Here is a 26,262-nt window from a genome sequence, read left to right as displayed (position 1 = left end):
AGTCGTGAGAGATTTGGGCACCCAGATTGATAGCAGCCTGACTTTTGACCACCATGTTGCTTCCATTATATGGAAAGCTTTCTAGATGGCCCACCTCATAAGTAGGGGTATCTCATCCAGGGACAAGGATGTCAAAACATTCCTGTATTCTTTCCTTATAAGGCCCATTATTGAGTACAACGCCCCATTCGGCATGTACCTTGCAAAGCACATGCAGCAGCTGGAGAGACCGCAGAGGTTCCTTACCATGAGAATCCAGGACCTCAAACGTCTACCATGCACAGTTAGGCTAAAAGCTCTATCCCTCTATTCTATTTTATACAGACTCCTCAGAGGTGACCTCTGTCTGGCATACAAGGCGATCTCGGACCCCGCCGAGATGGGACTGCTGCATATCTGCAAGTCAAGCTCCACTCGAGTAACCCGCACACGTGGTCTCAACATGGTCTGTGACATTAACAGGACTTGCTGGTGGGACAGATTTGTGTCCCAGAGACTCCCCCCATCTATGGAATAGATTCCCTCTCCATGTCAAGCAGAGTACCTCTTTACCCCTTTTTAAGCACAATCTGGATAACTGGATGGGAAATAGAAACTACATCCCTGGGATTCCACCCGTGTCCTTGCAGGACAGGGGCATTGGGTGATGATTTGTCTATGCATGGGCTAAACTCTTGGCTAGGCTTATAAGGGCCTCAGGGCCAATAGCCTAGTAACTTCCTGTGTACAAAGCCGCTGATTAAAGCTAAATGCAAAATAATGCATTATTATTCCCTTTGGGATAGCTGAGAGCCCTGCTAGGACCCCCCCCAAGTATATATCCAGTGGTGTTTGATCTGGGTACTCAGATTGATACCTATCTGAACTTTGACCACCAAGTATCCACTGTAATAAGGAATTCCTTCTATGTGGCACATCTTATAAATAAAGGCATTGCATCTATATCTAAGGATATTATAATTCTATTATACTGTGCCCTCGTCAGTCCAATAATTGAGTGCAGTGCTCTCTTTTGCGTGTACCTCACGAGACACCTGCAACAAGTGGAGAGACCATAGAGGCTTCTCACCAAGAAATTAGAGAGTACACAAAACAAGTATTACGCAGAAAGACTGAAAGTCCTGTCACTGTACTCTGTTTCCTACAGGTTGCTAATGGGTGACTTGTGCCTGACTTATAGGTCAGTCTCTGACACGGCTGTGATGGAAATGCTACACATTTGTAAATCAAACTGCATGAGGATCACTCTCTCCAGGGATCTTATTGTAATCTCTGACATGAACAGGTCATGCTGGAGAGAAAGATACAGCTCCCAGAGACTGCCACTTCTCTGGAACAAGTTTCCAATTCATGTGAAACAGCCCCTCCCTGACCTTCTTCAATAGCAACCTAGATCAATGGATTGGTGACTGCAAATTCACTCCTGGGATGGTGGCCATGCCCCTCCTGGACAGAGGAAGTCAGTATTGACTGCCATAGACCGTTATCTCTGCGAACTTCACTCACCCACCACCACTGATAATTGGGCCAACTCAGGATAAATATGGCTGGGCTTGTAAGAGCTCTAGGGCCGTTAGCTGAGTTATCTTCCATTAACCTATGAACATTTTGTTGCTTGATGTGATAAACTAACAGCAGAAAGCCTATATACTGAAAGACCTAATAATGTGGGAGGACTGTTGCATTGGGAATTGTGCAAACATTATAATATTGAAGTAGCTGAGAACATTGGAAACATGAGCCACAAAGCAATGTAGAAAATGTTGAAGTTTATATCACATAGGATCACCCATTACCAACAGTTCAAAAAACAGATGCAAGAAAAACAGATATAGTAGTCCATGAAAAGAAGACAAAATTAGCATTGATCACTGAAATTGCTGCATCTAGTGATTACAGTGTCCTGTGTACAGACAGGCACAAAATCGTAAAATACCAGGATTTGCAGGCAGAAGCAAGGGCGAAGTGGAAGGAAGGATACCCAGACAGTTCCAGCAGTAGTAGTAGGAGCAATGGGTGTCTTAAAGAATTTACAGTTGCATTTAGATATGTTACAGATCCATGTAACTCCATATGATTTGCAGAAGTCGTCAATTCTGGGCACATTGTGGGTGCTGTGAAAAGCACATTTGACTAACATCAAAGATTGAATCAATACTAATTTTGTGAACTTTAGTCATATTTTGATTTTGGAATGAGATTTATTCCCGTTATGGTATTAGAAACGGAAAAGACTTGGAGAAATTAAAAAGAAGAGGAAGGTTACCTTTTTTTCCAGTGCAGACATCTGCCCAGATAAACAGTATGCAGTAATAGGGTTTGTGGATGTTCAGTTGACATTGTTCATGTAGCAGCCTCCATTGCATGTTGGTAGATTCATGCAGTAGCCTCCATTGCATGTTTCTGGAAGCATGCACACCCTGGGGAGCGTGGAAGAATCATTTGCTTCAGTCAATTTGTGCATCAGACACCAGAGTAAGGGTGAGGCTGTTAGAGAAAATCCCCTGATGTCTGACTGGGTGATGACTTCCTCTGTTTAGCTTCCTCCCTGGTAAGTGAGGAAATGAATGGGCATGACTGTGGCAGGAAAGGCTTGATGATCAGGCATGGAGTGATAAAAAGTTAACAAAAATTGTAGTTTAACTACATTTAGAAATTGTAAAGCTGAATTTAATTATCTTTTATAGTGCATTCCACAGTCAGTTGATCTGAATTTATTTATAATGGTGTGATCAAACAAATTTCTAAAGAACCTTGAGTAGAAACATGAAATCTCAATGTAGGCAGTATTTAATGAATAGGTGGAGAAATAAATTGCATTTTTTTCTGCAGCAATTTGGTCTGTAACAAGCCAGTGGGTGAAGCTTTCAGGCCCAGACCAAAGGAAACCTGATGGGCTGTTATTATAAAATCCAGTATTTATGGACATATTTTTATAGCACAGTGATAGAGATACAGTCTGAGTTGAATAAAGTTTCTATAATTATTGCACGTTAAGAAAAAGTGTGTCTATGTGTGTGTGTGTATAGATAGCAGTACAGATAAATGTTTCAATGGGGTCTGGATATAGTCATTCCAAATCGTATTAGGTGCTAAAGTTCTATGCCGCCTTTGTTCTGCAAAACTTCATAAAACAGCACTAAATTTGTAGCAGTTCTTTTTTCAGTTGAGTCTTTTTTCTGAATTAATTTACATAGTTCATGTATTTGAGTACTTATGAAACCATCTTGTATGAAATCCTAAGCATTTAAATTGCATGTCATCACCTCTTGGCCGATTACTACCCTTTATCCTTCATAAATAAATGGCTTATATTAACCAAGGCTATAAACAGCAAGCAAAGACAGTGTGAAGTCTTTTATCCTGGTTTGTAAAGGGCATCAGCGGTTTGCTTTTATGAAAAAAGTAACAGCTAAATGCACTGCAAATAATTTGCAGTAATTTAGTTCAGTGATTCATGTGTCTGAGTTAATGGGTCATAATTCAGTGTAAAGTAACTGAGTGCATTCGGAAGTGTGGACACTACACATAGCACTGACAGTTTCTCTTCATAAAATATATCTCAGCAGCACTTTGCCAGTCCCATAATACTCTCTGATGTTTTGATGTCCTGCATATTTTTTGATTAAGTTTTGAGTGCAATGTTTTTAGTTGTATTTCTACATTCATTATCCTCACGTAGACCCTTCAGCGGATTTGCCATATATGATTATTTTTTAATGATGCCTTTCTTTCCACTTCAGCAGTTTAATAATCTAGCACATGGCTGCCTCTCAGCATTCTGCAGTCACCTACTCACTGCAGAAGAGGGCATGTGCCTTGGCTTAAGAATTTCATTTGCTGCTCCAGAAACACAAATTCCCAGTGGAGCAACTTTTGTTTGCCATATCCATTCATTTTTATTATCATTTTAAATATGTTTATTCAGCATTATCAATAATCATAAATAACTTTTACACACGTCTTGTTTTGTTTCTCCCTCTCTCTCTTTTTTGCTACCAGACAAAACTGCTTACCCAGTACATATTAAATTTAGGGAAGTACGATCCAAATTATGACATTAGAGACCGAACAAGATTTATTAGGCAGCTGATTGTTCCGAACGAGAAGAGTGGGGCTTTGAGTAAATATGCAAAAAGAATTTTTCTGGCTGAGAAACCTGCTCCTGTTCTCGAATCTCCATTTAAAGGTAACTACATAGCTTTGTTTCTAGAAATATGCAAATATTTGTGTCTGTAAAAGTGCGCACACACAGAAAAAAGTAATTATTGGTATGTTTATTACATTTTGTTGGTTTAATTGTTTAAATGTTATCATGGAACATCTTAAAAGGATTTGCAAACTGCAGTTTGTGTATGCTTTCTTAGCTTTTGTTTTAGTAACTGAAAATAGAGGGACAAAATTAGAAGCTTTTGGTTTGCTTTCTCATTAGAAATCCCTTTTCTTACATTGTGAAGTATTAGCGTTAAGGAAGGTATGGACTGTGATGTTTCACTTCCTACAAAAAAACTATTTAACTGGTAACAAAAAAGGTTATGCTTTATATACTGCATTTTAGATGTATCAAAATGTAAAATTATAATGTGCTTTGCAGTGCATTTACATGTAATCACAAAGAAAATATGTTTATGGCAATTCTTATGTTCTTTCATGTTGCTTTTATAATTCCGTACTTAATGCTTAGAAATTGAGCTAGGTTTTGCTGAAAAAAAAAACTATTAGAATTCTGGATGTGTTTGTGCCAAGACATGTATGTGGATTGTTTAACTGTGCTGTCATTCTTAATATTCACAGTAAAGTAATTTTTAGAGAAGCTACATTTCTGAGCAACACCTCTAAACACACTGACTGATTAGTTTTTTTATTGACCATTATGTGAGAGATTATTATAATCTATGGACTGAAATCAGTTTTTTGACCTAAGAAGAGCTTTCTTGGTTTGTATTTATAGCATGACATTTGAGATAATCTAACTTCAATTACCTCATGCCCTGATTGAGTTTGCTCTGTGTGACATAAAGCCGATGTTATTTATTGTTACCTTTTTAAATGTATTTTTCCTCCTTTTAATAGGTAGGGATCGGTTCCAGCTTGGCACATTATCGCTCACTCTAAACACCAAAGCGTCAGGGTACTTAGAGCTGTCCGATTGGCCGGAAGTTGCTCCTGACCCATCTGTCCGCAATGTTGAAGTAATTGAGCCTGTACGTTGACTACATCTGTGATCTCTGGCTTTATGGGTTTATGGCATCGTTTGTTGTGTTTATGATATATAGTTTGTCATTCAGCCACTGGTGAAACACAGCATGTGTTTTGCAGTTGCCCAGTTTGTTTGCCATAATATGTTAATGTTTCAGAGCTGCTATATCCAATGCATCAGTGAAGTCTTGACATTTATGTAGTAGTGGGGTTTAGGTAAAGTAGTCTGCCTAGATTATCCAACCAGAACTGAAGCTGTTTAACTGAATTTTACAGAATTTTAATGAATTTGTATATGTCAATTTGTTTACAGGGTGTTTGTTAGGTAGGCATAACAAGCAAGAGTGCTGTTTGCCAGGTATGACCCTTAAAAATGTATTACAAGCAGAATATTAGAGGTGTATCTGTGTATAGAGCAGCTACTGGTGAAGCAAATAGAAGCTAAATGAACTTAACAGTAGAGTTTAGTCATCTGGAGAGAAAAAAATCTGAAAGAAACAAAAGAGTAAGAGTAAAATAAGCTTGTCAGTATTAGGGGAAGACAGACAAGTACAACACGAGGCTGGAGGATTTTGGACAGAGCATGTATGTATGTTTTAGAAAACCTGTGATGCAGTATTTGGTGGGAGTGGAGTTATGAAGTGTCATAATGTAAGACCGAAAGACGAGGGAGACTTCAAGCTGTAGAAATGCCTCTAGGGTGAATGAGAGGAGCCATAGATGGTCTGTACAGATTAAAGCGTAATCCATAGCTGAAGGCTACCTGACATGTTCATGTAGCTAACCTTCTCTGGAAGTATAGTTATTGGCTCATACCAAACAGAAGACCTTTTTACACTGAAGAGAAGCCACAGTAGTCCTGTGTTGGAATTTAATGCACAGCAACATGTTTGTCTAGTTTCTATTTAAAAGTTACTAATGATTAGCCTTTTTTCATGGTCAGAGGGAATTTATTTCAAATATGGAAAAAAGATACTGGGTAATGAATCTGTCTGTAGCGTTTGTTAACACCAGTTATAAGGTTGTTTGATTGTGTCACTGTTTCTACAGTGCATTATGGGAATATGCAAAGAGGAGAAGGGGTCCTTAATTACTTGGAATGTAGGACACAGACCTCATCTTAGTAGACAGTACAGAACCAAAAACAGAGACTGTCTTAAGCATATCAGACTAATTAGTGATCCACACCTTCATTTTTTTTTGCATTATTTTATCTTAGCAAAATGAATAAGTTTTTGTTAAAAGCAAACACATTGATGTAGTTTGTTCAACAATTGGCCAAACCATTGAGATGAAATAGTGAACAGCAACTTTCCTATACCAGCTTGCTGCCCCCTAATAATTATGTAAACTATACAGAATACCTCCCTCACCACTGTGATGGGCCTGCTGCTTCCAGAAAGGATTTCTTTTGGAGGGTACCACAGGGATGTTTACAGTGGCATCCATTTTGAGTTGTTTCCCCCTCATAATAATTTGAAAGACGCGTTTGCTTTCTGTATGTGATTTTGCTGCATTTGTTGCTATTGGAATTCAGGCAGTTATTTTCAAACCAGAAGTGGATTCTATCTCGCCCCCTCTAGAGTACTGGTACATGTGTCTGTAGACTTTACAGAGATGTAGGTCTGCTCATCAAGAGAAACTGCTACAGTGATATTTGGTAGAATTAACACCAATGATTATGTGCAGAGGAAGATTAATGAATGCAATGTCATTGCTTTGTGAAACCCACAGTGAATTAACCATCTGACTTGAGAGTAAAACAAGGCAGTTTGTATGACATGCTGTTGCAGGTTAGCGAACAGGACCTGCCATTTGACAGAGTATGTTATGGACATGGAGAGTTATCAATGGGATTACAGTGGCTAGGTTTAAAAAGGCTTAATTGGTTTATTACTAAAGGGATTAATGAAAGATGGCTAACAGCTTTTCTACAACATAGTTCAGTGCACAACACAGTTGCAGTTATATATGCAGGCTTTTAATAAAGCTGGACCAAAGCCTGATCCGTATAGTTAAGATTCTGGTGCCTTTGTAAAGAAGGTTGCTCCAAAGCATAGATTGTCTAGTTATTGAAGTGATTTGAAAACTAGTAAGTAGACAAAACAAATGCACATAATGAATGTATACTTTATTTCACAGGTCATCAGTCTTTTTTTGGCAAAATTCATTGGAAACTGTACTGGTCATAGGAGACACTTTTTTCCAGTTTTTAGCGTCTTTTAGTTATATAATTCTATTTCAGTATATCATGCATTTGTAAAACGACCTGTACGAGCAGATTTGTGAAGTAACCAAGCAGTCATTAGTGCAATTTGTGCTTGCTGAAAATATGTTTATTTTGTCATTGTGGGTCTTGTTTTGACTTTTATTCCCCAAGGATTTACATAGCACCTTTTTATGAGCCGCCCTTCTCAAGGTGCCGAGCAGCCTGTCACTTACTTTACTAGTGTTTTCAACTTGTGACACTGTTAGGGGATGCAGAAGTGAAGTACAGGTGAATTTGGAGCTGTAAGTATTTAGTTTCAGGTTCCCTGACTTGCACTGGACACCTTTCTGGTGGCTGCATAACTTGCACTCCCTTTTGGCTGAGATGAGACGTTGAGCTTGTGGTATTTTCTTCTGGAGACCAAGGAGCAAGGGGATCCAATGGGGTGTTGTGGACTGTGACATTGAGAGCCTTTACAGTTGCAGTGGCAGTTCAAGCCCCCTGTTTGTGGGAGAGATGTGTGTGTAGTCATGTCATAACATTGCTGCTCTCTTATGTAGTGGATCACCTACAAAGCCTCTTTCTTTAAGTCATGTCTCATAATCAGCGGATTCCCCTTGCACCCTCCCCCTGCTGCCCATTAACCACTTTAACCTACCCTTGCCGTCTGACCCTACCAGCACCCTACTTGTGTGCCTGCATTTAGGTTGCAGATAGAGCAGACTGACAACCCTGCCTCTGTATGATCTCCCCTCTTGTTCTGTGCCTGAAAATGTTTCTTTTTAGTAAAGCCCTCAGTCTTGTGAGTTTACACCTCAGTTGGAGATCAGAGGGAAATGTCTGATTTCCACTAAAGACGTGGAATTGTGAGGGATAGATAAGCCCACTCCAACTGCCTTTCCATCATTGTTTCAGGCTTTCACAAATGCTTTCAGATGTACCTTTCTGGAATCAAATTCCTTGCTCTTAATTCCCTTAAAGCTTGATTGATTTTGCAAGGTAGAGGATATGGCAAAGTACAACATACACAGTCAAGCAACTATTTCACTCACCAGTCCCCAAGTATAAGTGAAGTTTTTCTGTAAGCAGTGATCCTTTCATAAGGATCACACCTTGTCCATACTGTTTAAGCAGAAAATAGATTATGAAAGAAGCTTTTGCAGAAGCTACCACATCCATCTGCTAGGAGAAAGGCTTACCTTTTTTAAAGACTAGTGGTTTACTTTTACCATAGGCACATAAGTGACAAAGATGATTGTGGGTATGCAGCAGAGTTCAGGACCTTCCTGTGTTTAATGGTAGTAGCCCAGATTCCTCCAGACCAGCCCTTCTTACATTTTTTTTCCTTTTTTTTAATGTATATATGTTGGTTCTACTAAAATGTGATGATTTAATAAGGATGTTTAAAAACCAAGGCTTACTGTTGAGAGAAAATCAGCTAGTGAAAATAGTGTAGAGACTGCTGAGAATTTCATTCTTACACTCAGAGCTGATGAATTGAATTAACCAGTTTAGGCAGTAGCCAGAAGAAACAGTTGTACTGTAGCTACTTTGAGTCTGGGATAATGGTGGAGCTGCTTTGTGCATGTATACAACTGGCAATTGCAAAATGTCTTCCCCAGTGTTTATAACAGAGGTTCATGTTAAAGTTTGTTCACAATGTCAAGGTGTGGCTAATCCAGATGAATGGTACTCTTGGAAGATGGTACCGTCATTCTGGCAAAAGATCAGGCAATTGGGAATGGTCTGCTTATTGACTGGTAAAGAATGCACTTTTATTTTGGAAGAAACATTTGATGGCAGTGCTGGGAGCTACAGTAGGGCAAATATATTGTGTAACTCAGAATGTTTGAGCCCATACACGAGAGTTAGTGGAAAACCCAACACTCATACTAGAGAGGAACTAAGAAAATGGGAACAAGTGGTTGGAAGTCAAAGTAAGATAAATTGACTGAGTAATATTTACTGATTTATGGAAGTGGGACATTCCTTTTACTGAAATTAATTGGATGGGTACAGCTAAGGTTTATCAAATATGATAAAATTGCTGGGAAAATTCGGAAACTGCTATCAAGTCAGTGGTAGAAAAGCAAAATGATAGAAAAGATCGGTGGTATGATGACACTAATGGGGGCTATTCACGGTCATGTACACCTTTGAAGGTAATCTAAAGAACGTATGTAGTGACTCATTACCCTTGAAAGATCAAGACAAAAATGAAACAAGGAAATAGTAGATACAAGAAGAAGAAAGTTAGGAAGAGATAAATGCATTTATATCCCCTGACAGTTTTCTAACAGTGTGGCCCACAGCATGTGATGGCATTAGTAGTTACTGGGCTACAGGTACAGGTAATGCTAATTCTGGGTTATTGGTTGATGTGACAATAAGAACACAAAGTGGAGTACAGATTGCATTTGGGGATGAAGTGCTGTTGATTATTTCTGAAATTATAGCATCAGTCACTGAGCTTGCCATAAGGGCTGTTCCTCAGGAAAGGATTTAAGAGACTGCTGTAGAATCCTGTTGGTTTGGTGTAAGACACTGTTCGCCCATTACAGCAAAGGCCTACTGCGAGTCCATGCAGTGGACAGGTAAAATTAAATAAATAAAAATGCAGAGCTGTTTTAAAATGACTGCTAACTACCATGGTTAAACAAAGTCTGCTAACTACCATGGTTAAACAAAGTTGCATCCCGATTAGTAATGGGCATTCCAGACACTGTGACAGTACCTGAGTGTTGAATCGCTGAGGCTGGGCATATCCATTCAGTAACTGGTTGGGCAAAAGCTTTTTGTTTGGGTTGGAATAACCGAAGACAATAGACCACATTTTGCATTTATTTTGGATGGGAGACTCTGCCCATTCCCAATCAGTCCTCAAATAGAGATGTTTGCATAGTCCAACCCAGTACCATTGTTGCACAGTCCAATCCCTACCATTGTTTGCATAATCCATCCCCCTACCATTGTTTGCATAATCCATCCCCCGACCATTGTTTGCACAATCCAACCCCCTACCATTGACTGCTGGCCACAGGCAGATTTCTCTGCCAAACATGACTGTATTTATTGCTGACAACATGTTGACTGGAAATGAAGATGTTGTTGAAGCAGCTTTTAAGCTGATTCAGCACTGTAGGTTTGTAGGTTCATAGCTACTTACTAGGCTACTGCTGCTGTATAATCTTAAGCCTAGCTTTACATTCCCATAAGAGTTGTAACCCTTATATTGTGCATACAGAAGTGGGCAGAACAGTGATATGTTGATGCATTTACTTTGTGCCCATATCCACGAGGGACATGGGTGCTTCATGCGGGGTGGTGGGGGCGAATATGCAGTTTCCCATCCATTCATTCAGATTACACTTGAATTGAGAAAAAGGAGTACTTTGCTTTATGTGGAATGGAAGGCAGTTCCATATAAGATGAATACTCTGTGATATATACTTCTTCCACCAACATGTTCTATTTATGTTGCAAAAATGATTGAGATCCTTTGAGCTGGTTTTCACACTACCATTAGACTTGTGAATATGTAATAGGTCTAATAAGAAAAGGTCTGTTGAGACTATATACGAGACAGAGGTTGCATATTAGTTGCTTGTATTGGTTCATAGCTAGGTACTAGGCTATCTGCCCAAAGGCATTTATAAGCCTAGCCGGAATGTGTTGGCTTTCGCCGCCCCCTTAGATTAGCAGAGCCATTGAAGTGATCCCTGAGGTAAACTTTGTTTCCCATCTACTCGTCAAGGTTTCTCTTGAAGAGGGTTAGTGAGGAGCTCTGTCTAATGTAGATTGGAATCTTGTTCCAGAGCATGGGGAAGTCTCTGAGAATGGAATCTATCCCTCCAGCACGTCCTATTTATTGTTGTGGTGAGGTTTAGATCCCTGGAGCGTGTGGCTCGAGGGGATATTGTTTTCTTTAGGTGGAGCATGTCCATCAGTTCTTGGTTGGACATGGCCTTGTATGTCAGGCAGAGATCACCTCTGAGTAGGCGGTATGCAGCCGAGTACAGCTGGAATTTCTTTAGTCGAGCTGCATAGGGCATCTGCTTGAGGCCAGTGATCCTCCTGGTGAGGTACTCCTGTGGTCTTTCCAGTTGTTGCAGGTGTCTTGTAAAGTACATCCCAAATCAGGCATTGTACTCTGTGATGGGTCTGATGAGTGATGCGTAGAGGGGCCCAATGACCTCTTTCGATCTGGATGCAAACCTTTTTGTGATTAGGTGGGCCACATGGAAGGATTTTCTAACCACTTTGGTAATGTGATTATCAAAGCAGAGGTTACTATCTACTTGGGTCCCCAGATCCCTTATTACGTCTTCCGTATTTAGGGGGCTACAGCCCTCCAGAACACACACCAACACTGCCTTTACATAAAAACACAAACCACACATCCACCTTCGTGGAGGCTGTCAATAAAAATCTACCCAAACAGCAGAGACCTCCAAGGCAGAAACGCACTCGACCACCACAACACAACACTAATCACGAAACACATAACTCTCTTAAACAGTGTGTCACTCAACCAAAACCCCTAAGGCAAAACAGCATGCCCAACACACTAGTCATAGGTGACTCGATAGTAAGGCACACCGATGTCCCACTCACTAGGTTTAATAAGGAGAACGTACCTATCAGCTGCCTGTCAGGTGCCAGGATCCACCACATAACGCACACACTCAGGTCCCTCAACAACAGGTACAAATATGACGCTGTCGTTGTACATGTGGGTGTGAATGACCTGACACGTACCTCCCTGGACTACATGAAGAGAGACATGGAGGAGCTCTCGGATTATATTGCCCAGGTGGGTATGACTCTAGCCCTGAGCAGCATCCTACCATCACCCAGAATGATACCACAGTACAAGCAGAAAATGATTGATTTCAACACTTGGCTAAGTTTCTGGTGTCATTCTAAGGGGATCCAGTATCTGTCTGCCTGGGATGACATGACTGACGGACCTCGATGCTTTGCCAGAGATGGCCTGCATCTGTCACCCCTGGGCTTCCGGATACTGGCCAAGGCTCTTGCCACCCCTATAGTGCCTTTTTTAGATGGTGTCCCAAACATCAAATTACCATTGTAACATCTACAAACAAATGTAATCTAAGGGTCATGCTGCTCAATGCTAGAAGTCTAAATCTCAAAATGCAGTCGCTCGAAGCACTCCTTAAAATGGAGGACATCGACATTTGTGCTGTAACAGAGACCTGGTTCAAAGCAGCAGAAATCACCCCTGCACTACCAGGCTATAACTCATTCCACACCTTTTGGCCCCAGAACTTGGACCAAAGCTCCAAAGGTGGTGGTGTTTCCATATTCTTAAAGGATTTGCATACCTCCAGACATAATGCATCAGAGATACTTCAGGTGCAGATAACATTAGGTAAGACAACGATTCAGGTCGTAGCCTGCTACAAGTCCCCAACCATATCCCAAGACTCGCACTCCATGTTCCTAAGCACCCTGGAGAATATTAGGGTCCAACCTAACACTCTCTTACTGGGCAACTTCAGCTACCCCTCCATTAACTGGGAAAACTACTTGTGTACCAATATACTTGCCCAATGTTTCCTGGAATTCATTAATGCTAATGCCCTGGACCAGCTTGTTCTTACCCCCACTAGAGGTAGCAACATCCTTGACCTGGTCATTGCTAACATGGGCGAATATTGCACTACACTAGTAGTCTGCTCCTCCCTGGTTAGATCCGACCACAAACTAATCACCTTGGAAATCCACAGCCCCCCCCCCCCACACACACACACACACACACACACAAAGGTAATCACCATGAAAAACTTCTCCAAAGCTAACTTTGGTCTCCTAGAAACAGAGGTGGTTAACTTCACAGCACCCATGCAAATGGAGGATAGTTGCATGACCACCGAATCACACACCAATGCACTGTACTTGCCCAATAGAACCAAGATGCTCTCCTCCAAAAAAGGAAGCCAACCTGGTAGTCCCCTGCCATAAACAAACTCTGTAACAGTAGGAGAAAACTGATGTGGAATAAGGTGAAGTCCCAAGACTGGAAAAACTCCCTTATCAGTCTCAACAAAAAGTTGAGATCCGTCATCAAATCTTCTAAAGCTAGCTATGAAAATTGAATTGCAGAAGATAGCAAAGACAACCACAAGCTTTCTATAGTTATGTAAAGAATCTCCACGGCAATACCCAGATTTGCTCTGAGCTACTGCACAATGGTACCTCCTATACCGAGCCAACAGATATTGCCAGTATACTGGCCGACAGATTCAGTGCCAACTTTACCCCTCCCACCACCAAAGGGACCAGTCACAATTCTAGTAGATTGCCAAGCACCCAGTATTGCTGCTGCACAGGTTAAAACAGCACTGTCCAAAGCCAAGAATACAGCTTCTATGGGACCTGACAATATCCCTGGCTACAGAGTGAACTGGCACCTCTTCTGTGTGCCCTGTTCAATCACAGCCTCACCTCAGGCTTTGTCCCTGCTGAATGGCTCACTGCTACACTCATCCTTCTCCACAAAGGAGGAGCGCTTCCACACCCTGGGAACTATCTCTCCATTAGCCTGACAAGTGTGATATGCAAAGCTATGGAAAGCATCATCATGGACCTAATAAACAAGGATACAGGGAATCTCCAAACTCTGGATCCCACACAGTTTGGTTTTGCAAAGGGTAGATCATGCCTGCTCAACTTGGTCGACTTCTTTGAGTCAGTCACCAGAGCTGTGGATGAAGGCAAGGTGGTTCATACAGCCTACTTTGAACTGGCCAAGGCCTTTACCATTCCTCACTCAGGAATCATACTCTATAAGCTAGGCATCAACCCCTGTATCACTAGGTCATTTGCAAACTGGCCCACAGATAGAACCCACAGTGTGAAAGTAGCTGACTCCAAGTCAGACTGCTGACCAGTCACTAGTGGAGTCCCACAGGGTTCGGTCAGCAAAATATATATCTGGAAGATGAAGCTATGTCATATGGAGCAGCAAAAATAGTGAATTTTGGAGGATTTGCATGCCCCATCTTGGACTGGTAGTGAGAGAAAAATATAATGTTATCAAGAAGATAAGAATTTATTTGGTGACCTGAGCAAAACACAGCTTTTCGAGAGATGAAGAGGTCATTACTGCAAAGTATAGGGCTGGGACCAATAAGTCCTAACTAAACTTTCTGTTTAGTAGAGACTGTATAAAATTGTACGTTTAGAGAACTATGGCAGCAAAGTTCACTTACAAGCAGAAAATATCAGTGATTTTGGTCGTGGAGATGTGTACACTACACTTTTGGCTCATTACATCCATTTAGAACAAGTTTTAGATATTTTTACACTACCTTATTACATACTTGAAAGTATTACAAAATAGCAGCAACTGACCGTTACACTACGCTGTCAGATCTATGAATGGCTAAGATTTTCAGTAGTGATTGCTGTATTAGTCTCAAGCTGCAACAGTACAAAAGTAGAAAAGGGGTATCTACATCAGTGAGCCAATGTTGAGCTGTAGTGCAGTCTTTATTTCTAAGAATTTTGCATATTTCCCTTTCTTCATCCTCATTTCTCCAGCTTCCCCTCCCCCATATTTGGGTATATTTGTGTGTATGTACGTCCTTGCACTTCATTGATTTTGTGGTGTACTTCGGTGCTAGACATATTTCACTCGACGTCTGTCCCATTAAGTAACCCTGGAGTCTTTTCACCATTCTTAACTTTTCTGCCAGTCCGTTATCATCATTGTGTAGGACTTTATATGTTCTACTTATACTTATCTTCGTAGTTGCATATTCTGTTCTGGGTTCTATTATAAATTCTACCTGTGCTGGCAGCTCATGTATTCCCTCCTCTTTCTCTTTGCTCAGACAGTGATCGCATGTGCACTGAAACCCCTGGGGTGTAACTCAGACTGTGTGTATGCATCCTCCCACATAATTAGTTGCCCTCCTTGCTTTATTTGTTGTCAGTACCTCAACTTCTTTGCCTTCTTTTTCCATTTTTGTAGCTGCTGCTTCTAATCTACCTTGTCTCTAATTTTTTAAATTCCTATAGGCATAATTTCCCTTTTCCATTTCCTTACTGAAGCTAGTCTCATTCTTTCTGTAGTTTTGCAGATAGTGTTTTGTAGTTTTACTGGAATTTTCTTTCTCTTCTTGCACACAATCCCCCAGCTGTCTTCATTTTCTGCCATTGCAGACTGTAGCTCCGTGTTTGGGTTAGGTACACCAGTTTCATTGGAATGGCTTTCTAATAACCATTTAAATCTAAGTCCCAGTCTCCCATGCTGCACTGATAGGGGCAGTTTATTTATCCTTTGTTGTTTGGGTTAATCCCAGTGAACTAGCAGTCTCTTGTCGGGGGATACCCAAGGTGGTATTTATAGTACTAGGAGAAATGTGGCCAGGGCATCAGGGAACTTCCATTTCCCCTTTTGATAGGTGCCGTGGGATCTTTTACATCCATATCAGCTCCCTCCAGCACAGGCAGATGAGACCTTGGCTTAATGTTTCGTCAGAAGGACGATAAACTCAGGAGTGTAGTACCCCATTTATGCTGCACCATTCGTAACATCTTCCTGATTTGGGAATAGAACCCTCTCAGTCTTCTGCACCAGAGACGTTTTGTTATCTGATGCACCTCCTGTGTGACTCTTGCTGTCCTTCTCTTCCAGATGAATTCCTGTATTTCCTTATTTATCTCTTGTCGGATATTCTTAAGCTGGTAGAAATAGGCTTGTCCTATCTATAATGCAAATAGCATCAGGAACATATTGATTGCCTGTGTTTTATCATCGTTACCCATCAACATAGTTTTTCTTTTTAATTTTTTATTTTCTTGATTATTTTTTTATTAGTTTCTGCCCATATATCATTTACTGGTAGTCTGTTTTTTTATCCGCATTCGTAAGTAGCTCATTCTTTTGTGCCCCCAGAGGAAAGAGGTGTATTGCCTGACCAAATCATCTATTTGTGTGAAATTTACTGATATTCCTTTAATCTTACCTGAATTGATCTTGTAATCTGATAGTTTCTGAAACCACATCAAAGTATCAAATGGGTAGATATCCTTTTCTAGGTTGGCTGTGTGTAACTATATCAACCTTGAAAAGAGCTAACTTCTTTTGTTACCATTCTGTTCATAGCCCTGTTTTTTGAAATCTTCATTTTTTCTGCTATTGCCTTCAGATGTAATAGAAAGTGCAAAGGGGAGAGCATGATCTTTTCAGTGGTCTTAGTTGTTATAATGGGTTTTGGGGCTCATTTGTGAGCCAACAACTGGAGGAAGCTGCTTTAACAGTTGTTGGTGCCTTTCATCAGATCTTTCTAACTTTAGCTTTGGTAACAGATCTTTTTGGTTTTAGTAAGATCTTCCTACAATGAAGCTGTAATTACAACTGTTGGGGCTGTTTAGCCAGTTCCAATTGGTTATAGCTGTGAAAACAGCTATTGAGCCTTATGTTTGAGTCTTTCCGTTTTCAGATATTATGTTAGTAGTCCATTCATTGAAATGAATAGTTGAAATAATTTAGAAATTCCTAGTTTAAAAACTGCTGTTTTATAACAGTTAATCTTGAATTCTTACTCTTTCTTGGATTCCAGTATAGGGAACTTTATTGGTATGACACAAGCTTTTGCCATTAGACTTGATCAGCTCTAGTAATTCAGTGTCACTGCTGTCTTATTTATAAGTGAGGGAGAAGTTTGGGAAAATCACAAGAAGCCAGTGAGAGGGAACCAGTTATCGCCTATAACCTCCTGGACACGTCAGGGAAAAGAAGCAAATTATTGTTCAGTTGGGGATTGTTTTTTGGTCATAATAATGAGCCTGCAATCTCTCTTTAGTTTCAAATACCATGACGGGAATGGACCCCATTCGTAAGTATGATTAAAGTTCATTAAATTAGTATTGTTTTAATCTTTGTTAGCCAGAAGTGATCTTTGCAGCAACAGCAGTGCACCCAGTAATGACTCCTGTAATTCATATGGAGTTGCATGTATCTGTAATATATCCATGTAAGAGTGTAAATTTTTTTTTTTTTGGTAAGACCCTTTGCTTCTATAATTATGGGACTGTGTGGGTATCCTCCTTCCACATTGCCCTCATTTCTGCCTGCAAATCCTGGTATTTTAATATCTATATCTTGGTTTTCTTGCATCTCTTTTTTGAACTGTTGTTAATGGGTGATTTCATGTGATGTAAACTTTTTCTATAATGCTTTGTGGCTCATGTTTCCAGTGTTTTTCAACTACTTCAGTTTTATAATGTTTACACAATCTCCAATGCGTCAGTTTGCCTCATTGTTATGCCTTTCAGTGTACAGTCCCTCTGCCATTAGTATATCCCAACCAGCAACAAGGTGTGCAACTTTTTCTAATTTGTTTCTCCCACATGTTCAGTGGGCTTTGTAAACCAACATGTACGTAGCCCGCTATCTTAACCATTCGTCTTTTGGTTTGAATTCCCCTCTCCTTAATCATTCCTGTGTTCTATCCTGATCAACATGAGGTTGTTCCATTAGTTTTCTATACCTGCAACTGTATTTGTGCATTTTCCACATTTCTTGCCTTCTCATGTAATACTTCATCTTATATTCTTTCTTTTGTTGTTTGGCACATTCAGCTGCTGCCTGATTTGTATCTACTTCTGGTTTGATTTCCATTCCCACTTGACACCAATATAAAATATTCCTTGCTAAGTTTTATTCACATTTGTTAATGTTTTATTGTTGATCCTTCTTCAGTTCCCAAACATTTATACACTTCCTGTTGCTCAAGTTCTTTTATGTTACATTCCTGTCCCAAACTGATGTTGTCTTGGTGCTGCAGCTTTCCTGCTTTAAAGGTTGCTTTTGCACATTTATCAAGACCAAATGATATTCTTGTGTCATCTGAAAAGTTTTGACTACTTGCATTTGTGCTTTCAGTTCCTCATCTGATGAGCTATGCACTTTTAAATCAACAAAAAGAGCCAAATTATAGCCATGGCCTAAGTTGTTAAGTAGACAGCTTAATGGGTTAAGGGCAAGACAAAAGAGCAGGTGTGACAGTGTCACCCTGGAATACCCCCCTTTGAATTTTTATCCCTGGAGTAATAATTTGTCCTTTATCATGGCTCAACTGCGAAGTGGTTTGCCACTGTTTCGTGGTCGCTATAATGTAATTGATCAGTGTAGCCTTTATCTTCTACATTTTTAAGCACTCTTTTATCCATGAATGTGGGATACTCTCAATACTTTTTTGTAGTCTATCCATGTCATGCTTAGATTTTTCCCCTTTATACAGTTCTCCATCATGACTGTAACAACAAATAGTCCTTTGTTCCATATGATTTGTATTGTTACCCTTTTGCTTTGTTGCCATAATTGAGTCGTCTTCTAAATGACTGTAAACTCTGTCACTGGCATCAATTCCAGTATATAGTTTATGTCATCAGAATTTAAGTTATTGGCCTGTAGTTTTTATGATAGCTTGCAGGTTCACTCTTAAGTAGAAGTATTATTTTTCTTGTTAGCCAGGCTAGTGTCTGTTTGGGGTGCGCATATAAATAGATCTGAAGTAGGAGATTCATTTGTCAGCAACCTGTGGGTATGGATCCGATATCGGATCCGAACCGGCATGGTTTATCCAGCTATGGATCCGAGCTCCTAGCTCCTCCCCTCACCCATAATGCCCCGCTCTCCCTACATGACCTCAGATCTAGTTTGCCGCGTTCATGGTGACAGCTTGATCTTTGAGCTCCTTCAGCTAAGTGAAAATTTAACATTTTTACTAAGGGTTTTTTGGTTAAAAAATAGTTCCTTTGTGTGAAAGTTTTAGGTTTCCCACCCATTTAAACTAATTTTGGTTAAATTACTTAATTTTTTTGTAATTCCCTCCCCTCGCTGGTAGCGTAGTGTGTGCGTGGTTTCTTTGGGGCCTTTAGTGACTGTGTTGTTAACTTGTTAATTTTTTAACTTGTTAGTTTTCTTTTGTTAAAAAAAAAAAAAAAAAAAAAAATGTCTGAGGCCCCAAAGGTGCAAAGGTGATATTTTCGAAATGCTCCGAGTGTGGCCATAAGCTGTCCCCTGCGGATGGCCACACTCTGTGCGTTCGATGCCTTGGGGTTGAACACCTCACTCTGTGCAGGGTTCAACCCCAGGGCATTGAAGGAGCGGAGGTCGAAGCTGGTCTTGGCGGAACTTTTACCCCCGGACTCGGCTTTGGCCTCCGCCCCGTTGGTAGTTACCGCTCCTGCGGTACCTGCCCTACCTGCTCCCGCTCCTCCTCCCAGGACTCAAACTCCCTCTACGGGTTCGGAGGACAGGGAAGCTAGGAAGAAGGACCGGAGAGAGAAGCACCACAAGCGGCGGGCCGAGACCTCCGTCTCGGCCACGCCGGCTAAGCGGGCTTCTCCTCCAGCCTCTCTAGCTGCTGGTTCTCCTCCTCCTCGGCTCCGGTCCCCATCCTTTTCACCGGGACCTGAGGAGGAGGAGACCCGACCTCCTTCGAGGCTATCGAGACGGTATTCAAGGCCTACCTCGGTAGCCTCTTCGAGGTCGACCTATAGTCTTTCTGACGTCGATCTGGACCGGATGATGTGAAGGGTTGTTGGAACTTTTAACCCCACCTACCAGAATGAACAAATCCTCATCCAACCAGCCGGGAGTCGAAGTGATTACCTCACCACGTTCTATTTTGGGCAACGATAGTCTCGACGAGATTCCTAACGGCCAGAGAGTTATGGCATCTTCGTTTCCTTTGGGTTCTACGCTCAGAAATAGTGACAACGTTGGTCACCATAGTGAATTGGGTTTATTCAATTTTTCCACAGCATCAGTCAACAATTTGGATGACATATACCTTATTTCGGGGGCTAAACCGAAGCGACAGCCTCCGACTAGGACTTATTCAGCTATTGATGGTACGCATCCTGGGACCATTAAAAACCATGAAGGTACTGTAAAAAAATCTACCCACAATAGTAAAGGGGGTGATTTTAATGACTTTAAACCTAATTTTGACAAATTCCTTCAGGTTCAATACGATTTTAGTGTCATAGGGAAAACTAAGGAACAACATAGTAACAAAGATAGACACAATTTAACCTTGAAAGAAATGATTTATAATTTTGGCAACAAGTTAAACAAGATTAAAACTTTACAAGTAGATAATTTATATTTACGCAAGTGTATAGATAGTGATATTGTGCCTATGGGTCTACGATTTTTTAAGTAACCGATTGGGGTTGAACTAAATGCAGAAAATATCAAGATCTGTAACAAAATGTTTAACAACTTTGGTAAACAGTTTATGGAATTTATTGTGGCATGTAATGATAGTAAACTTAGTACATTGTTGAATGAAGTGGAAGGTATTAATAATTCTATTACCAACGACCTTTTGCATGCCAAACAGTTTCTCTATGCAGAAAATAACAGTAAAACGTTATTTGACAGAAAATGCAAAAAGTTTCTTAGAGATCTGCACCAATATGAAAATGATACAGTCTATAAGTGGAATATTAGACATGAGAGAGACACCTATAAGGAGGTTGCCTCAGTCAGAGGAACAGAAATTTTCAATGACATTCACGGTCATGATGACTTTTTTTTAGAATAAGGGAGGGGGAACTGCAGAAGGCAGCCCGCAGGACGTCACCAAGGTGTAACAAACCAGTGGAACAGACACAGAGTGAATTAAGTGACATCAATTTTTCCATCATGTCTAATTATCCTTCTACGGTTCACACTAGTGAAATTAATGTAGTGGGGGATTCCCTTCTCCATGTTCCTTCTAAATTTTCTGCCGAGTGTCCTAAAGAGAGTATCATCAACTCAGTAGGGGATTTTAAGATTTATAACTACACCTCCTATCCGGTTAACATTGAGCATTTCACTGTATTTTCAAAGGGTATGAAATATATTCCAAGGAATTCCTTTGATTTACTTAACACTTTAGTTGAGGTGAAATTATTTCTTCGGAAGATCAACCTTGGAGTATTTTTTCGTGATAGGAAACTTCTTTCCAATTTTAATTATATACATTATACAACAAACACAAATACAGGAACAATGTCAATTCTTTCAACAGCGAAATTGATGTTGTCCTTGATTCTTTGTGTGAACAAAATATTAGAGTTATGTCAGCTGACAAGGGGGGTGTTATTGTACTATATGATCACGATATTTACATCACCAAGATTTTTGACCTACTAAACAACTCTGTTCAATATGAGGTTTCTTCGCTCAACCAAATTAATATAGCACATCGTAGAATTGATTTGTTCCTTGAGGAGTTTTTACTGGATGATAGGATTAGTGAAGAATTGTACAAGTTTTTGAAAGTGGAATTTCCAGTCTTAGCCACCATTACAGGGATTCCCAAGGTCCGCAAGAATCTCTTAGATCCCCCATTTAGACCTATTATCTCTGGGAGCCAAAGCAAGGCATTCCCATTTGGAAAGGTCATTGACTGCTGGCTCAAGCACATTTACAATACTGTCAAACACATTATAAAGGACTCATGGGAATTTCTGGGCCTTTTTACCCAGGATATTTGGTATTCCAACATGATATTTGTTACCATAAGATCTATTTTCATGTATACCTAAGGGAGATGGTGCAGATAGATTTGCCAACAGTCTAAGAAAACATAGTGGTTTAAATTTTGAAAAAATAAATTTGCTCTCTGAATTTTTAGATATTGTAATTGACAACAACTTTATCTATTTCGAAGGAGAGTATTGCAAGCAAATTTCTGGCGTAGCTATGGGGGCAGCTTGTGCCCCCATCTACGCCAATATGGTACTGTTGGATTGGGAAGAGGAATTCATATTACACTCAGCTTGGAAGGAACATCTGACATGTTATGTGCGTTACTTGGATGATTTGTTCATTTTGTGGAAGGGGGATGAGGAACAACTTAAGGAGTTTATTGATTATATTAACAGTAGCACCTCATATTTGCAGTTCACCTGTCAACATAATAGGGTGGGGATAGATTACCTTGACACTTATATCTACAATGATGGTAGTTCCTTTCAATCTTGAATACATAGAAAAGAGACCTTTAGTAATGGATATTTACATTTTGACAGTGTGCATCCTTATTCCCAAAAAGGAGCATTGTCAAAGGTCAGTGCATCAGAGCAGCCAGGATGACCTCAGTTAAGGAAAATATGGTACTAGAATTGGAATTCATTGGCCAGCTCTTTCGAGATAAAGGTTACCCAGAGGTATTGATTAGTGATGTAGTACAGTATCCAGTGGAACGAGTATCTTACATGCCAACAGAAATAATTGTATGGATGAACCATTTTCTAAGGCCTGTATATTAAAATATGGTCAACATGTGAATGATGTTGAAAAGATAATAAATGCCAATTGGAACATCATCACCAGTGACGAGGGTATTAAAGACAGGATAAGTGACAGACCAAAGTATGTGTATAAAACTGGCACAAATATCAAGAGGATTATTGAGTGGAAATCTAAAAATAAATGTTCTAGTGTGTTGTCACACACTATAGGAACTAGGAAATGTGGTCACTGTCCTCAGTGTAGTCATATTTATGAGGGGGAGACCATTGTCTTGAAAAACAACATTAGAAGCAAGATTAAGTTTTGTTCTGGCAACTGTCAATCCCAACATTTGATATATTTGGCATTATGTTGTTCTTGCCCATGTTTTTATGTGGGCAAGACAGATCGTAGATTGAGGAACAGAATCTACGATCATGTATATTGTATTCGGAAACAGGATGTAAATAATGCACTTTATCATCATTTAATTAATAGTTCAAATTGTAGTAGTTTTAAATTTGCAATTTTGGAAATAGTTGTACCCAGCCCTAGAGGTGGTAATATCAACGCCATTGTAGGAGAAAGAGAGATTAAACGGCAGATCAAGTTAAACGCAGCTTGTCCACCAGGGTTAAATGAGGTTATACCCACTAAGCCTCTTATTAGAACCTGAATTATGTATTTAAGGTTTCTTTTTCATTTTTTATTTCTCATTTTTGAATTTTTGAAAGTATTGTTTTATCGGATGAAATGTAGCACATGTCACATTTACATCCATTTTAACAGTCTTCAGTCTGTCTGCATATGACATGTACTTGGAGACCTTGAATTTTCTTTGTAAGAAACCTTTACGGTCTCTCTATTTGCTGCAGATGCTTAGAGGAGTACATACCAAAGGGAGCATTAAACTCTGTTACTGGTCTGATGAGGGAAGAGTACAGGGGGGTTATAACCTCCTTTTTTTTCTGGAGGCAATGCCCTTATGAGGTGAGCAGCATAGAATGCCCTTCTTACTACTGTGGAGATATGGTTACCAAATGTAAGGTTGCTATCAGCCCAAGTACCCAGGTCTCAACAGTGATTGTGTCTTTAAGGTATTGCTAGTTATGGAGTAGTTTGCAGGAATATTACCTTTGCCAAAGGGAATGATAATTCATTTTGTTTTACATTGAGTGCAAAGTCCATGACTATGATACCAATCATTTCTCTGTGTAAGTCCTTCTTGTTGGATATTGACATCATTAGGGGACTGAATGACTGCTGCTAGTTTTCAGTCATCAGCCACAGACCTTTAATTTTAAAAGCCTGTACTTCGGAGAAATATATTCCGAATGTAGGGGCCCCAGAATGGACCGTGTGGTACACCACTCATTACTGGTTTGCTGGAGGAGGTGGAGTCTCCTATTGACTCTGAGTTCTGTTGGTGTTTGAATACATGAAAGCCGTTCTATGAAGAGGCCTCATAGGAAACAGGTGGCTCCTCCTTGAGATCTTAATTTTGTGTAGTCTAACTCATGTTCTTTATGAACCAGCTCATCAGGATGACTTGAAGTTCTTAACATCGAAAACATTTTTGCTGGGTGAGTTTGTCTATAATGCCTGAGTGGGAGATGGTGTCAAGTACCTTGGCTAAGTCCAGGTAGGCCGTATGGACAGTTTTACCTTAGGTGACTGTCTTGAAGAAGTCCACCAAGTTTAACAGGCACAATCTTCCTTTGATAAAACCAAACTAAGTAGGGTCAAGTGTTTGTAGATTACCTATATCTTTGCTGATAAGGTCCACGATGATGCACTCCATGACCTGCAGATAAGGGTGTGTAGGCTTATGGGTCTATAGTTCCCAGGGTCTTTGGATGCACCCCCTTTATGCAAAAGGATGACTGTAGCTTTTCTCCATTCAACAAGGAAGAAACCCCATTAAGGCTGTGATTGAACAAGGTACCCAGCGGTGTTGCTAATTCCTGTTTTGATCCATTGAGAACGCAGCCTGGGATGTTGTCTGATCCCACTGAGGCTGTGTTTTTAGCCTTGGAGAGGGCGTTTAAGACTTGCTTCTTGGACAAGCTAGGTGGGTAGGGATGCTTTGTGTTATATGTGGCAGGATCAGGGGAGTGAAGTTTGCACTGAAGCTATCAGCCAGCAGGTTAGCTATATCCACCGGTTTTGTATATGTAGTACCATTAACTACAAGTTCTGTGCAAATCTGGATTTTTCCTTTGAGGTTTTGGCTGTAGTAAAGAATGTCTTATGATTTTCCTTAGCTAGTGATGCTAATTTGGATTCATAAGTAGCTTTGGAAGACATTACAAGATGTCTTATTTGCCTATTTAAGTTGAAGAGGGAGTGCTTCCACGTTTGAGATCGTAAGTTCCTATTCTTAGACTCTTAGACAGCAGTTTCTTCCTCTTATTGTATAGCCTGCTAATGGCTGATGGTCCACCAGGCAGGTTTGTTCTTCCTTGAGAATCCTGCTTTGGTCCTTTCAGGTATCCCAGCATAGGTAACCTCTCCATCAGTGGGGGGAGGGGTATGAAGCTGTTTATGCCGTCACATAAGAGGTTGTTTGGCCTTGGTGGTTTTTCAGTCTAGTTGCTCGGGGGGGGGGGGTCTGTTGGTGTTGTTACCTCCAACAAGACTGATTTGTGAGCCCTTCTAAAACAAGACATGCATTCATAGATCATCCATTCAAACTCATTGGAAGTAAGTGGCATCCTCTGTGTAAATGGTGCCTTCTCCCAAGTTATGTACATAATCACACACGTTTGTGTGTTTTCTTCACCAGATCAAGAGTCTGCTGCAAGTTCAACATGTTTGAAAAAATTAACTGCATGCTTGATGGTGTAATTAGCCACAATTAGCAGAGAATATTTTGGGCGTCCCTTCGTTGAAGTTTGGGTGTCGAGCTGGCAACTCGGCACCCTGACAATCTATTAGCGGACCGGAGTTCTGCTGTGGTGACCCCTAACCGGGAAAAGCCGAAAGACAACAACAACAAGCAGAGAATATTTGGTAGAGTAAAACAGATGAGCAATTAGTCAAAAATTTTAAAATACACATGTCTGTTCATAGCATGTTTGGGGCTCACCTTCTCCTGTGGGTAAGTGGGTTTTGAGATGCTGTTTAATGTATTACATTTCTGTCATCTAGGATTAGAAGCCTAGCTATGTACAAGAGAGTGAAACAAATAATGTACACCACTGACTAGGTTAAGAACATTTTGGTGATGTACATTAATTAAACAAATATTCTGAACATAATTTTATAGTGATTGCAGTGTGGTGGGGTGGTGGTGAGTATAAGGAACCTTGGATTTTGAACACATGAAAGCCATTATATGAAGAGGCTTCATAGGAAACAGGTGGCTCCTCCTTGGGTTCTTGATTTTGTGTAGTCTAACTCATGTTCTGTATGAACCAGCTCATCAGGATGACTTGAGTTCTTAACGTCGAAAACATTTTTGTTGACTGCTCTGACTTTTGCAAAAAGAGTATCTTGAGTTGCCAGCTCTTATGGTGGGTGAACATAGTCTGATTTTCCACAAATAAAGGATTTCCATTAGAACAAATCCATCATTTAT

The 26,262-nt window shown here is 40.3% G+C and overlaps 1 protein-coding gene across 1 annotated transcript in view; it reads left to right on the top strand.

Annotated features, from left to right (window-relative positions):
• Positions 1-26,262, top strand: part of AP3B1 (adaptor related protein complex 3 subunit beta 1) — a 2,578,902-nt gene that overhangs the window by 1,276,690 nt on the left and 1,275,950 nt on the right. The window contains exons 16-17 of the mRNA XM_044063704.1: positions 4,003-4,189; positions 5,074-5,204. Of these exons, the coding sequence (XP_043919639.1) occupies positions 4,003-4,189; positions 5,074-5,204 (318 nt within the window). The remainder of the gene's footprint in view (positions 1-4,002; positions 4,190-5,073; positions 5,205-26,262) is intronic.

This window comes from Protopterus annectens, chromosome 2.part2 (assembly GCF_019279795.1).
Source record: "Protopterus annectens isolate FY-2018-M chromosome 2.part2, PAN1.0, whole genome shotgun sequence".
In the NCBI taxonomy this organism is placed as follows: domain Eukaryota; kingdom Metazoa; phylum Chordata; order Ceratodontiformes; family Protopteridae; genus Protopterus; species Protopterus annectens.
This window is presented reverse-complemented; position numbering and strand designations above follow the sequence as displayed.